At 49.0% G+C, this 14,475-nt stretch overlaps 1 protein-coding gene across 1 annotated transcript in view; it reads right to left on the minus strand.

Moving 5' to 3' along the window:
* Nucleotides 1-1,384: 1,384 nt before the first annotated feature.
* Nucleotides 1,385-14,475, minus strand: part of rai14 (retinoic acid induced 14) — a 27,903-nt gene continuing 14,812 nt past the window's right edge. The window contains exons 9-15 of the mRNA XM_080529747.1: nucleotides 13,693-13,752; nucleotides 9,245-9,292; nucleotides 8,745-8,877; nucleotides 7,843-8,420; nucleotides 5,032-5,181; nucleotides 4,621-4,686; nucleotides 1,385-1,792 (exon numbers count right to left, since the gene is read on the minus strand). Of these exons, the coding sequence (XP_080385873.1) occupies nucleotides 1,709-1,792; nucleotides 4,621-4,686; nucleotides 5,032-5,181; nucleotides 7,843-8,420; nucleotides 8,745-8,877; nucleotides 9,245-9,292; nucleotides 13,693-13,752 (1,119 nt within the window). The 3' untranslated portion in view covers nucleotides 1,385-1,708. The remainder of the gene's footprint in view (nucleotides 1,793-4,620; nucleotides 4,687-5,031; nucleotides 5,182-7,842; nucleotides 8,421-8,744; nucleotides 8,878-9,244; nucleotides 9,293-13,692; nucleotides 13,753-14,475) is intronic.

The following is a 14,475-nucleotide window of genomic DNA, read 5'->3' on the forward strand; positions in this document are numbered from 1 at the left end:
GCTGTTAAAGGGGAGGTGTGTTAAAGGTGAGGTGTGTAGGTGTTAAAGGTGAGGTGTGTAGGTGTTAAAGGGGAGGTGTGTAGGTGTTAAAGGAGAGGTGTGTTAAAGGTGAGGTGTGTAGCTGTTAAAGGGGAGGTGTGTTAAAGGTGAGGTGTGTAGGTGTTAAAGGTGAGGTGTGTAGGTGTTAAAGGGGAGGTGTGTAGGTGTTAAAGGTGAGGTGTGTAGCTGTTAAAGGTGAGGTGTGTAGGTGTTAAAGGGGAGGTGTGTAGGTGTTAAAGGGGAGGTGTGTAGGTGTTAAAGGAGAGGTGTGTTAAAGGTGAGGTGTGTAGGTGTTAAAGGTGAGGTGTGTAGGTGTTAAAGGAGAGGTGTGTAGGTGTTAAAGGGGAGGTGTGTAGGTGTTAAAGGGGAGGTGTGTAGCTGTTAAAGGGGAGGTGTGTAGGTGTTAAAGGGGAGGTGTGTAGGTGTTAAAGGTGAGGTGTGTAGGTGTTAAAGGGGAGGTGTGTTAAAGGTGAGGTGTGTAGGTGTTAAAGGTGAGGTGTGTAGGTGTTAAAGGGGAGGTGTGTAGGTGTTAAAGGGGAGGTGTGTAGGTGTTAAAGGGGAGGTGTGTAGGTGTTAAAGGTGAGGTGTGTAGGTGTTAAAGGGGAGGTGTGTAGCTGTTAAAGGAGAGGTGTGTTAAAGGAGAGGTGTGTAGGTGTTAAAGGAGAGGTGTGTTAAAGGTGAGGTGTGTAGGTGTTAAAGGTGAGGTGTGTAGGTGTTAAAGGGGAGGTGTGTAGGTGTTAAAGGGGAGGTGTGTAGGTGTTAAAGGGGAGGTGTGTAGGTGTTAAAGGTGAGGTGTGTAGGTGTTAAAGGGGAGGTGTGTAGCTGTTAAAGGAGAGGTGTGTTAAAGGTGAGGTGTGTAGGTGTTAAAGGAGAGGTGTGTTAAAGGTGAGGTGTGTAGGTGTTAAAGGGGAGGTGTGTAGGTGTTAAAGGGGAGGTGTGTAGGTGTTAAAGGGGAGGTGTGTAGGTGTTAAAGGTGAGGTGTATCATTTCATAAATGGAAATACAGCTTCTTGAAAACACTTTTATAAATGATTGTGGTAATAAAAACATGAGATATAAACAGCATCTTATTTTGAAGTACCGCAAAAACATTTGCATTTCTGTAGCAGATTGTGGAAAAGAATGCATCTTAAAAAGGTGAAACATAATAACTTAGTTTATCTTGAAAACATGTTGACATCAATATCCGTCCGTACAGAAGGACACTGGTGATGTCATCTTTAATGGACAATGGTCCAGCGGAGAGTCTTCAAGGTGCCTGAAGGTAGCGATGCATGCTAACGCTAACTAAGCTCGCTACGGTCTGCCCAGCCTGAGACTCAACCTGGTGATGTCATCTTTAATGGACAGGTGAGTTGTGATGGACGGATACTGCACATGAGCAGTGTGACGGACTAGAATATAAATATACATTTAATTTATACCCTAGTTATAGTACTACCCTAACCCTAGTTACTATAACTACGAGGACTAGCTAATACTGTTGTGTTGTCATGGTTACTAGAGTGTTACTGTAGTGTTGTCATGGTTACTAGAGTGTTACTGTAGTGTTGTCATGGTTACTAGTGCTCTACAGTTGTGTTAGGGTTGTCTCCATGGTAACAGCTGTGTTAGGGTTGTCTCCATGGTAACAGCTGTGTTAGGGTTGTCTCCATGGTAACAGCTGGTCTCAGCTCCTCTTGGCTGCGGTCGGCATCTGACACATCATCAGGATCTGCTGCAGGGACGTCTGCACCTCCTCGTCCATCTGCCCCTGGAGATACACATATACATGACCACCTCCTCATCCATCTGCCCCTGGAGACACACATATACATAACCACCTCCTCATCCATCTGCCCCTGGAGATACACATATACATAACCATCCATCTGCCCCTGGAGATACACATATACATAACCACCTCCTCATCCATCTGCCCCTGGAGACACACATACACATAACCACCTCCTCATCCATCTGCCCCTGGAGATACACATATACATAACCTCCTCCTCATCCATCTGCCCCTGGAGACACACATACACATAACCTCCTCATCCATCTGCCCCTGGAGTTACACATATACATAACCACCTCCTCATCCATCTGCCCCTGGAGACACACATATACATAACCACCTCCTCGTCCATCTGCCCCTGGAGACACACATATACATAACCTCCTCATCCATCTGCCCCTGGAGTTACACATATACAACCATATATAACCCTATATATATACACACATAACCATACTATATAACCCTGGGACGTCTGCACCTCCTCATCCATCTGCCCCTGGAGACACACATATATATACCCTATATAACCCTATATATACATATACATATATAACCATACTATATAACCCTATATACTGTATACATCCATCTGCCCCTGGAGATACACATATACATTTAAGCAATAGCTCACGACAGGCCGTGGTATATGCTTATTATATCACAGCTAAGGGGCGTTGTTCGGCCCGACGCGAAGCGGAGGGACGGCAACCCCCTTAGCTGTGATATAATAAGCATATACCACTGGCCTGAAGTGAGCTATTGCTTTTATAAAACGGTTACCAACACTGTCAATATGAATTAGAAAAGCACACTCAAATTCAAATAGTTTTTATTCGTAATTAATCATCTTAAATAGTTCCCCTCAAATAAAATAGTTCCTCTTATTGCAGTTGGTCGCTAAGCAACAACACTAACATTCTTTTTCATTAACCTAGGCTACTAGCATTGTAGATTTCATAGGAATTTAGCATTTATTTACACAATTTCATTATTTGCATCTATTTATTTACATTAATTTGGATGTCTCCGTTGATTGTACACCCACTAAAAAAACTGTCAACGCGCGGCTGTAGTGGACGCAGGCAGGGCACTCCGAAAACGTCTCGACACATTTTCAAACAGGCTTTATTTTGATAAACAGACCACATATTGGGAATCTACATGGTTACTTTGGGTAGGATTTTTATTTTTATTTATTTTTAAGTTGATAAAATGTCCTTGCGATTGAATTAAAAGTCTGTTATATTTGGAATGTTGACCGTGAAACAGGCGTATTCATTTCGAACTGTGATGAGGCTCTACTAATCGTAGCTGTGGTATACGCTCAATATACCACGGCTATGAACCAATCAGATTGCTTGATTTCACCCATCCGTTTTATAAATATATATATATATAAATAACCATTATATACCATAACCACATCACTCCTGTCCTCCACTCTCTCCACTGGCTCCCCATCAAAGAACGGATCCAATTCAAAATCCTCATCCTCACATACAAAGCCCTCCATAGCCTGGCCCCCCCTTACCTGACTGACCTCCTTCTCCCCCACCGCCCTACCCGTACCCTCCGATCCTCATCCATTGTTCCCCTCACTGTCCTACCCTCAAAACTCAAAGGCTTCGGTCACCGTGCCTTTTCACGAGCCGCACCCCGCCTCTGGAACTCTCTCCCTCAACCACTCAGAGACTCACCCTCACTCCTCACTTTTAAATCCCACGTCAAAACCTACCTGTTCTCCCATGCCTACAGCCTCCCCTACCCCTAGCTATCTCCCCCATCCCGGCCCCCCCCGCCCCCCCCCTGGATATGCATACAACCTCCCCTACCCCTACCCATCTCCCCTAACCCTGCCACCCCCCTGACATGCATACAGCCTCCCCTACCCCTAACCACCTCCCCTGTCCCTACCACCCCCCCCCCTCCCCGTTCGCTGACTCTGTGTTCCATGTTACTTGTTGTTTTCTGTCTTCCGTATCTCCTATATTGTCAGCGTCTTTGAGCCTCGGAAAAGCGCTATATAAATGTAATTAATTATTAATTATTATTATAATATATATATATATATATATATATATACATCAACACTATATATACATAACCATATATAACCCTATATACTGTATACGGGTTTTCCCAGGCCACCACACATATATATATATATGTGTGGTGGCCTGGGAAAACCCGTCGGATGTCGCTGGCGTTCGTTTGTGGCAAAGAGCAAAAATAGATGGAAATGTCCTATTTCGGCGATTTTGATATTATGTGGTATTCTAGTACTTTGAACTCCATACTACATTATGGTGAATAAACATTTTAAGAAAACAAAAGAGAAAGTACTTATTTTTATGTTTTTGTGGTAGGTAGTTTGCTAGCGAAACAACGTACCGTTGACGTACCGTTAACGTCAACGTCACGTCGCTCCTGTGGTTTGAAGCCTTTCACCTTTTTTGACATGATACATTAAAATGCTCATAACTTTTAAAAAATAAAGGGCTATCTCAGTCATTCAACCAGTTATGAATAGCTGAGAACTTCTAATTTATGGAAATATAAAAAATGAAAATGTCAAAATGCCACCATGTGAAGGGTTTTCCCAGGCCGCCACACATATATACATAACCACTATATAACCCTATATATATATATATACATACATATACATCACTATATATATATATATATACCCATATATATAACCCTAACCATGGTAACGTACCTGGACAGCGTAGAGGAGGTGTAACCATGGTAACGTACCTGGACAGCGTAGAGGAGGTGTAACCATGGTAACGTACCTGGACAGCGTAGAGGAGGTGCATCCTGTAGACAGACACGATCTCATGATGCTGCTTCTTCAACTCCTGTAGGACACGCAGGGTCAGAGGTCAGGGTTAGGCAGGGTCAGAGGTCAGGGTTAGGCAGGGTCAGAGGTCAGGGTTAGGCAGGGTCAGAGGTCAGGGTTAGGCAGGGTCAGAGGTCAGGGTAAGGCAGGGTTAGGGCTTAAAGGTCAGGGTTAAAGGTTAAAGGTTAGGGGTCAGGGTTAAAGGTCAGGGTTAGGGGTCAGGGTTAAAGGTCAGGGTTAAAGGTTTAAGGTCAGGGGTCAGAGTTAAAGGTCAGGGTTAAAGGTTAAAGGTCAGGGTTAGGGGTCAGGGTTAAAGGTTAAAGGTTAGGGGTCAGGGTTAAAGGTTAAAGGTCAGGGTACTCACGGTCAGCTGGTATTGGAGCTGCTTGACCTGCTGCTGGACCGTGTCCACGTGCTGCTGGCGCTTAGGGGCGGGGCCTGCGCTGTAGGAGAGCTGTGATAGGCTGTTTAAGGCTTCCTTCAGCCTCCCCACCTCTCTGGACAAATCATCAATCTGAAACAAACACAACACAGGAAGTCACAACTGCACCTAACCCTAACCACACACATACCTAACCACACACATACCTTTTTTTGTGATCAATTTTTTATTTTGATTTTATGTACAAACACACAAAGGACAATGACAAAACAATTACCAAAATACACAACATTTCATACCTGCATACATTCCCCCTACCCACCCTCCCACACCTTTGATTGATTGATTGAAAACTTTATTAGAATGTTTGCAGAAGTAGGTACATGAAAGTACATATTACATACAAGGTCAAACTAAGAGGATAAAAACCCAAGAAAGCCACTGGCTTATTTCAATTGGGGTCCTTGATTTTCAATTCATCGTTACATGTAAGACAGACATAAGAAAAGAACTAGTACTATCTACATGATAATACAGACAAATAACTATTACTATCTACAAGATAAACGTACATCCATCATGGGAAGAACAATACAACAAAACATAAGGTATGTACAGCGGGTAGGACAGGTGGGGACATACACCACAGGTGGGGGCGGGGGACAAAACACAAAGTATGTACAGTGGGTAGTTCAGGTCTTTTAATCTGATTTTTGTTTTAGAGGGTCCAGTTACGGATTGCAGCCTCCTGTAAATGTTTTTTGAGAGTGTCTTTGAAGGTGGGCAGTGTTTTGCACTCCTTTAAGATTATAGGAAGGGCGTTCCACATCTTTACTGCATAGTTTGCAAACGAGTTTAAACCCTTGTTTGTGGTGCAACGCGGTTGAACGTGGTTCGTGGAGCTTCCTCTGGTGTTGTAAGTGTGGACGTTGTTCACTTTTTGGAAGTATGTTGACAGGTACTTGGGTGTCTTTGTGGTGTAGCGTATCTTGAAGACTAGGCCCAGTGCAAGCTGCTGCACTCTGTCAACTACTCGTAGCCAATCAAGGCTCAAAAAATGAGCAGCGGTTAGATGTGTCCTAGGGTTGAGGCCTAGCAGAAGCCTAACCAGTTTATTTTGGGCTGTCTGTAGTCTTGTTTTGTGGGCCTTTGTGGTTCTATAGTACCATGATGTTACGGCATAGTCGAAGTGACATTGAATGAGAGCTCCTGATAGGGTCCTCAGTGTGTTTTTACTGACAAGTGAGGATATCCTGTACAAGAATCTAGTTTTATGGTTCACTTTTTTGATTACTTTTGCTGCCATTTTATCTCCGGAAAGATTTGCCTCTAAGATGGAGCCCAGGTATGTAATATCCTCTTTTCTTGTGATATTAATGTTACCCACTTTTATTTTAAAATGTTCAGCCTTTCTGAGTTTAGATGGGGATCCGTATAGGATGGTTTCAGTTTTACCTAGGTGTATTGATAGTTTATTGTCAGCTAGCCAGATGCAGATTCTACTCAGTTCAGTGCTTAGCGCTTTTTCCACCTGCAATATGTCCCTGTCAGAGACCAGCAGAGCCGAGTCATCCGCGAACAGGAACAAATTGCAATTACATGCTGATGACATGTCATTCACATATATTAGGAACAGTAAAGGTCCCAAAATGCTTCCTTGTGGAACGCCGCAGGTCACTGGGAGGGGGGGGGACAGTGTTCCGTTCACACTAACCACCTGTTCCCTCCCCTCTAAGTAGGATTGCATCCAGCTCACCGATGTTCTATCGAACCCAATTGCTTTCAGTTTATCTAACAATATGTGGTGATCTACTGTGTCGAAGGCCTTCTGGAGGTCCAGCATGACCATGCCGCAGTACTTGCCCGAGTCCACCTCATGGTTGATGTGGTCGTTCAAATAGAGAAGGCATGTGTCAGTGGAATGGGATGTTCTGAATCCTGATTGAAATTCATACATCAGCTTTTTTTCGGTAAGGTACCAAGTACCAAGGTCTTACTCCGCCCAAAAACCCTCAAGAAGGATTTAAACCAGCTCAACATAAATGCCACCAAATAAAATAAATAAACTTAATAGGATAAACATAAAACAATAAATACTATAATATTCAAATATCAATACCCACCCCATTACAAACCATAAGTTATGCATATCACCTCTGCATACATTCACACACATACCTAACCACACACATACCTAACCACACATATACCTAACCCTAACCACACACATACCCAACCACACACATTCCTAACCACACACATACCTAACCACACATATACCTAACCCTAACCACACACATACCCAACCACACACATACCTAACCACACACATACCCAACCACACATATACCTAACCACACATATACCTAACCACACACATACCTAACCACACACATACCTAACCACACATATACCTAACCACACACATACCTAACCACACACATACCTAACCACACACATACCTAACCACACACATACCTAACCACACATATACCTAACCACACACATACCTAACCACACACATACCTTACCACACACATACCTAACCACACACATACCTAACCACACATATACCTAACCACACACATACCTAACCACACACATACCTAACCACACATATACCTAACCACACACATACCTAACCACACACATACCTTACCACACACATACCTAACCACACATATACCTAACCCTAACCACACATATACCTAACCACACATATACCTAACCACACATATACCTAACCACACATTAACCCTAACCACACATTAACCACACATTAACCACACACACCTTCTTGTTCTTCTCCCTCTCTGAGGCGACGTGCTCCTCCACCAGCCTCTTCAGCTGCCTCACGGCCTCCTGCGCCTCCTTCTGCTTGGAGCTCAGGCTGTGGTTCTCCTTCTCCCTGCTCCTCAGCAGCCCTGCCTGCGCCTCCCCCTCCCTCCTCCCCTCCCTCACCTCCTGCCACGCCGCCGCTGCTTCCAGAGCTAGCTCATCCTGCTTCCTCAGGGCCCCCTGGAACAGCTGCGTCAGGCGGCCCACCTCCGCCTCCAGGCCCTCTCTCATCCGCTGGTCCCCCTGGCGCAGCTCCGCCAGGCGGCCCACCTCCGCCTCCAGGCCCTCTCTCATCCGCTGGTCCCCCTGGCGCAGCTCCGCCAGGCGGCCCACCTCCGCCTCCAGGCCCTCTCTCATCCGCTGGTCCCCCTGGCGCAGCTGCGTCAGGCGGCTCACCTCCGCCTCCAGGACCTCTCTCATCTGCTGCTCCGCCCGGGACACAGAGTCGTCTGGCGTGATGATGTCATCATCTCTCTGCTGCACGGCCTTCTGGGACAGCTGCTGCCTCAGAGCGTGTGATTGGTCCTCCAGGTCTTTGACGGTGCAGCCCAGTGATGTCACCGCCTGCACCTCCACCCCCTCTCCCCCAGGCCTCCCCCCCTCTCCCCCAGGTCTCTGTGTCACCTGCTCCTCAGCGATGTCACATCCTGCTCCTCTCTCTCCCTCCCCCCTTCTCTCCCCCTCCCTGGCGTGGAGTGACCAGTTCTCCTTGCGACTCTGCAGCGTATCCATCTCGCTGTCCTCCCCCTCCCTCTCCCCCTCCCCCTCCCATTCTCCCTCCTCCTCCTCCTCCTCTTCCTGTCTGTGGGTTAGGGATATAGACTCCTCCTCTTGTGGCCTGGGAGGTGTGGCCTGACAGGGGGGTGTGGCCTGGCCAGGGGGCGTGGCCTGTGGGGTCAAAAGGGTGGAGGGGGGCGAGGCGTTGGAGATCTCGCTGCTGGGATGGGAATCCTCCTGGCCCTCCTCACCCCCCTGGGGGGATGGACGCTTCTACAGAGAGAGAGAGAGAGAGAGAGAGAGAGAGAGAGAGAGAGAGAGAGAGAAGGAGAGAGAGAGTGAGAGAAGGAGAGAGAGAGAGAAGGAGAGAGAAGGAGAGAGAGAGTGAGAGAAGGAGAGAGAGAGTGAGAGAAGGAGAGAGAGATTGAAAGAAGGAGAGAGAGAAGGAGAAGCAGAGAGAGAAGGAGAAGGAGAGAGAGAGTGAGAGAAGGAGAGAGAGATTGAAAGAAGGAGAGAGAGAAGGAGAAGGAGAGAGAGAAGGAGAGAGAGTGTGAGAGAAGGAGAGAGAGAGTGAGAGAAGGAGAGAGATAGAGAGAGAGAGATCTTACCTTGTTGCTGATTGGGTTAGGAAGGTTCTTACCTTGAGTAGTTGTTGAGGGTTAGCTGTGACCTTCCCAGCATGCTCTGCCTGCAACAACACAGTAGCTGGGTTATGGTTACTATGGTAACTGGGTTATGGTTAGGGTAACTGGCACAGACCTTCTCTTCCCTGACTTAATGACATTCGTGTAAATACAGATTCCGGAAAAAATTCTGTTTTGGTATTACTAGATCGTAGCGTTGCCTTTGACATTGTAGACCACGACATTCTAATAGATAGACAAAAAACCTGGGTAGGACTTTCAGACACTGTCCTGAACTGGTTTAGATCCTACCTACAGGACAGAAGCTACTACGTCTCCATTGGCAACTTTGTATCTGACCAAATAAACATGTGGAGTTCCCCAAGGATCAATCCTTGGCCCCCTATACAATCTCTACATGCTTCCATTGGGACACATCATAAAAAAGAACTAAATTGCCTTCCACAACTATGCGGATGACACTCAAATCTACAAAGCCCTCTCACCGAACGACTATATTCCCATCGACAATCTCCGTAATTGCATTGAACAAATAAACGCCTGGATGACACAAAACTTCCTCCAACTAAACAAGGACAAAACTGAGATAATTGTATTCGGTGCACCTGACAAAAGATCAAAAGTCAGTGAAAAACTTCATTCTAACTAAAAAAACTGGTGAGAAATCTTGGTGTAATTCTAGACTCTGATCTAAACTTCAACAGCCACATAAACTCGATAACTAAATCAGCCTACTATCACCAGAAAAACATAAGAATGAGAGGTTTCATGTCCAAACAAGACCTTGAAAACATTTGTTTTGAGTAGACAAGAAGATTATTGTAATGGTCTACTAACAGGCCTATCTAAAGGAGCTGGTCTACTAACAGGCCTATCTAAAGGAGCTGGTCTACTAACAGGCCTATCTAAAGGAGCTGGTCTACTAACAGGCCTATCTAAAGGAGCTGGTCTACTAACAGGCCTATCTAAAGGAGTTGTTCGTAAATTGCAGCTCATCCAAAACGCCTCTGCTAGGGTCCTAACAAAAACACAGGAGAACACATTACACCAATCCTGAGATCCCTGCACTGGCTACCAGTCTCTCATATACTCCTAATTATATACAAATCACAAAATGGTCTTGGACCAAAATACATATCAGATCTCCTCCCACCTTATATTCCAGCAAGGCCCCTAAGGTCAGCTGAGACTTATCAGCTAATCATTCCAAGAGTGAAAACAAAACACGGCAAAGCAACTTTCAGTCACGCTGCCGCATGCTCCTGAAACAAACTCCCTGAAGAAATCACACGGGCCCAAACTTTACAAATATTTTAAATTAAGCTAAAAAAAACTTCATGTTCTGCAGCAGTTATGGTTGAACACAAACACTTCTATCTAGGTCATTTTATCCATTATCTTATTAAATGTTTTATCTATTTACTTCCTTTATCTGTATCTGTGTTAATGCTGTATGTAAAGCACTTTGAATTGCCCCCGTTATATGAAATGTACTATAAATAAACTTGCCTTGCCTTTCCTACAGTGTAACCTCACCCCTCCTCTCTCTTCCTCACCTCTCCCTCACCCCTCCTCTCTCCTCCTCACCTCTCCCTCACCCCTCCTCTCTCCTCCTCACCTCTCCCTCACCCCTCCTCTCTCCTCCTCACCTCTCCCTCACCCCTCCTCTCTCTCCCTCACCCCTCCTCTCTCTTCCTCACCTCTCCCCCACCCCTCCTCTCTCCTCCTCACCTCTCCCTCACCCCTCCTCTCTCCTCCTCACCCCTCCTCTCTCCTCCTCTCTCCTCCTCACCTCTCCCTCACCCCTCCTCTCTCTTCCTCACCTCTCCCTCACCCCTCCTCTCTCCTCCTCACCTCTCCCTCACCCCTCCTCTCTCTTCCTCACCCCTCCCTCACCCCTCCTCTCTCCTCCTCACCTCTCCCTCACCCCTCCTCTCTCTTCCTCACCTCTCCCTCACCCCTCCTCTCTCCTCCTCACCTCTCCCTCACCCCTCCTCTCTCTTCCTCACCCCTCCCTCACCCCTCCTCTCTCCTCCTCACCTCTTCCTCACCCCTCCCCTCTCTTCCTCACCTCTCCCCCACCCCTCCTCTCTCCTCCTCACCTCTCCCTCACCCCTCCTCTCTCCTCCTCACCTCTCCCTCACCCCTCCTCTCTCCTCCTCACCTCTCCCTCACCCCTCCTCTCTCCTCCTCACCTCTCCCTCACCCCTCCTCTCTCTTCCTCACCCCTCCTCTCTCCTCCTCCTCTCTCCCCCACCCCTCCTCTCTCCTCCTCACCTCTCCCTCACCCCTCCTCTCTCCTCCTCACCTCTCCCTCACCTCTCCTCTCTCCTCCTCTCTCTCCCTCACCCCTCCCCTCTCTCCCTCACCTCTCCCTCACCCCTCCTCTCTCCTCCTCACCTCTCCCTCACCCCTCCTCTCTCCTCCTCACCTCTCCCTCACCCCTCCTCTCTCCTCCTCACCTCTCCCTCACCCCTCCTCTCTCCTCCTCACCTCTCCCTCACCCCTCCTCTCTCCTCCTCACCTCTCCCTCACCCCTCCTCTCTCTTCCTCACCCCTCCTCTCTCCTCCTCACCTCTCCCTCACCCCTCCTCTCTCCTCCTCTCTCCTCCTCACCTCTCCCTCACCCCTCCCCTCTCTTCCTCACCCCTCCTCTCTCTTCCTCACCTCTCCCTCACCCCTCCTCTCTCTTCCTCACCCCTCCTCTCTCTTCCTCACCCCTCCTCTCTCCTCCTCACCTCTCCCTCACCCCTCCTCTCTCTTCCTCACCCCTCCCCTCTCTTCCTCACCCCTCCTCTCTCTTCCTCACCTCTCCCTCACCCCTCCTCTCTCTTCCTCACCCCTCCTCTCTCTTCCTCACCCCTCCTCTCTCCTCCTCACCTCTCCCTCACCCCTCCTCTCTCTTCCTCACCCCTCCTCACCTCTCCCTCACCTCTCCTCTCTCTTCCTCACCTCTCCCTCACCCCTCCTCTCTCCTCCTCACCTCTCCCTCACCCCTCCTCTCTCCTCCTCACCTCTCCCTCACCCCTCCTCTCTCTTCCTCACCCCTCCTCTCTCTTCCTCACCCCTCCTCTCTCCTCCTCACCTCTCCCTCACCCCTCCTCTCTCTTCCTCACCTCTCCCTCACCCCTCCTCTCTCTTCCTCACCTCTCCTTCACCCCTCCTCTCTCCTCCTCATCTCTCCCTCACCCCTCCTCTCTCCTCCTCACCTCTCCTTCACCCCTCCTCTCTCCTCCTCCTCTCTCCCTCACCCCTCCTCTCTCTTCCTCACCCTCCTCTCTCTCCTCCTCACCTCTCCCTCACCCCTCCTCTCTCTTCCTCACCTCTCCCTCACCCCTCCTCTCTCCTCCTCACCTCTCCCTCACCCCTCCTCTCTCCTCCTCACCTCTTCCTCACCTCTCCCTCACCCCTCCTCTCTCTTCCTCACCTCTCCCTCACCCCTCCTCTCTCTTCCTCACCTCTCCCTCACCCCTCCCCTCTCTCCCTCACCCCTCCTCTCTCCTCCTCACCTCTTCCTCACCTCTCCTCTCTCCTCCTCACCTCTCCCTCACCTCTCCTCTCTCCTCCTCACCTCTCCCTCACCCCTCCTCTCTCTCCCTCACCCCTCCTCTCTCCTCCTCACCTCTTCCTCACCCCTCCTCTCTCCTCCTCTCTCTCCCTCACCCCTCCTCTCTCTTCCTCACCTCTCCCTCACCCCTCCTCTCTCTTCCTCACCTCTCCCCCACCCCTCCTCTCTCCTCCTCACCTCTCCCTCACCCCTCCTCTCTCTCCCTCACCCCTCCTCTCTCCTCTTCACCTCTCCCTCACCCCTCCTCTCTCCTCCTCACCTCTCCCTCACCCCTCCTCTCTCCTCCTCACCTCCTCTCCCTCACCCCTCCTCTCTCTCCCTCACCCTCCTCTCTCCTCCTCACCTCTCCCTCACCCCTCCTCTCTCCTCCTCACCTCTCCCTCACCCCTCCTCTCTCCTCCTCACCTCTCCCTCACCCCTCCCCTCTCTTCCTCACCTCTCCTCCTCTCTCCTCCTCCTGAGGGTTAGGGAGGCTGTGACCTGGTCACCTTGCGGTCAGTCTGGGGTTACGTTACGGTCATTCTGTGGTCACCTTGCGGTCAGTCTGTGGTCGCCTTGCGGTCAGTCTGTGGTCGCCTTGCGGTCAGTCTGTGGTTACCTTGCGGTCAGTCTGTGGTCACCTTGCGGTCAGTCAGTCTGTGGTCGCCTTGTGGTCAGTCAGTCTGTGGTTACCTTGTGGTTAGTCAGTCTGTGGTTACCTTGCGGTCAGTCAGTCTGTGGTCGCCTTGCGGTCAGTCTGTGGTTACCTTGTGGTCAGTCAGTGTGTAGTTACCTTGTGGTCAGTCAGTCTGTGGTTACCTTGTGGTCAGTCAGTCTGTGGTTACCTTGTGGTCAGTCAGTCTGTAGTTACCTTGCGGTCAGTCAGTCTGTGGTTACCTTGTGGTCAGTCTGTGGTCCAGACGGAGTCAGAGATGGAGGGATGACCACGTCTAACGCCTGGATGATAGAGACAGAAATGTTACTGTTCTACCACATGATGGCAGAGACATTTCAGAGACATTTACATGTTTGGCATTTAGCAGACGCCAAAGCGACTTACAATCAATACATTTGGCTAAGTAAGTGAATCATCAGTGAATCATCAGTCCACCAGTCGTAGCAGAACTAGAAGCATTACTAGAAGAGTAATCTAGCTCAGGCCAGGGGCCATTGGCAGTCTCCATGATAGAAGACACTGGAGAAACAGTACATGCAGGTAGTAGAAATCTAGAGACAGACAGGCAGGCAGACAGACAGGCAGGAATAGACAGGCAGGCTTAGACAGACAGACAGGCAGAAAGGCAGACAGGCAGAAAGGCAGAGACAGACAGGCACAGACAGACAGGCAGAAAGGCAGAGAAACAAACAGACAGCGAGACAGGCAGACAGACAGACAGCGAGACAGGCAGACAGACAGGCAGAGAGAAAAGTAGAGAGACAGACAGGCAAGCAGACAGGCAGCCAGACAGGCATGCAGAAAAGCAGACAGACAGGCAGAGAGACAGACAGGCAGAGAGACAGACAGGCAGAGAGACAGACAGGCAGAGATAGGCAGACAGACAGACAGACAGAGAGACAGGCAGACAGACAGACAGACAGGCAGAGAGACAGGCAGACAGGCAGAGAGACAGACAGGCAGAGAGACAGACAGGCAGAGAGACAGGCAGACAGGCAGAGACA

The sequence above is a fragment of the Nansenia antarctica genome (assembly GCF_963989245.1).
Source record: "Nansenia antarctica genome assembly, chromosome: 4".
NCBI classification, from domain to species: Eukaryota; Metazoa; Chordata; class Actinopteri; order Argentiniformes; family Microstomatidae; genus Nansenia; species Nansenia antarctica.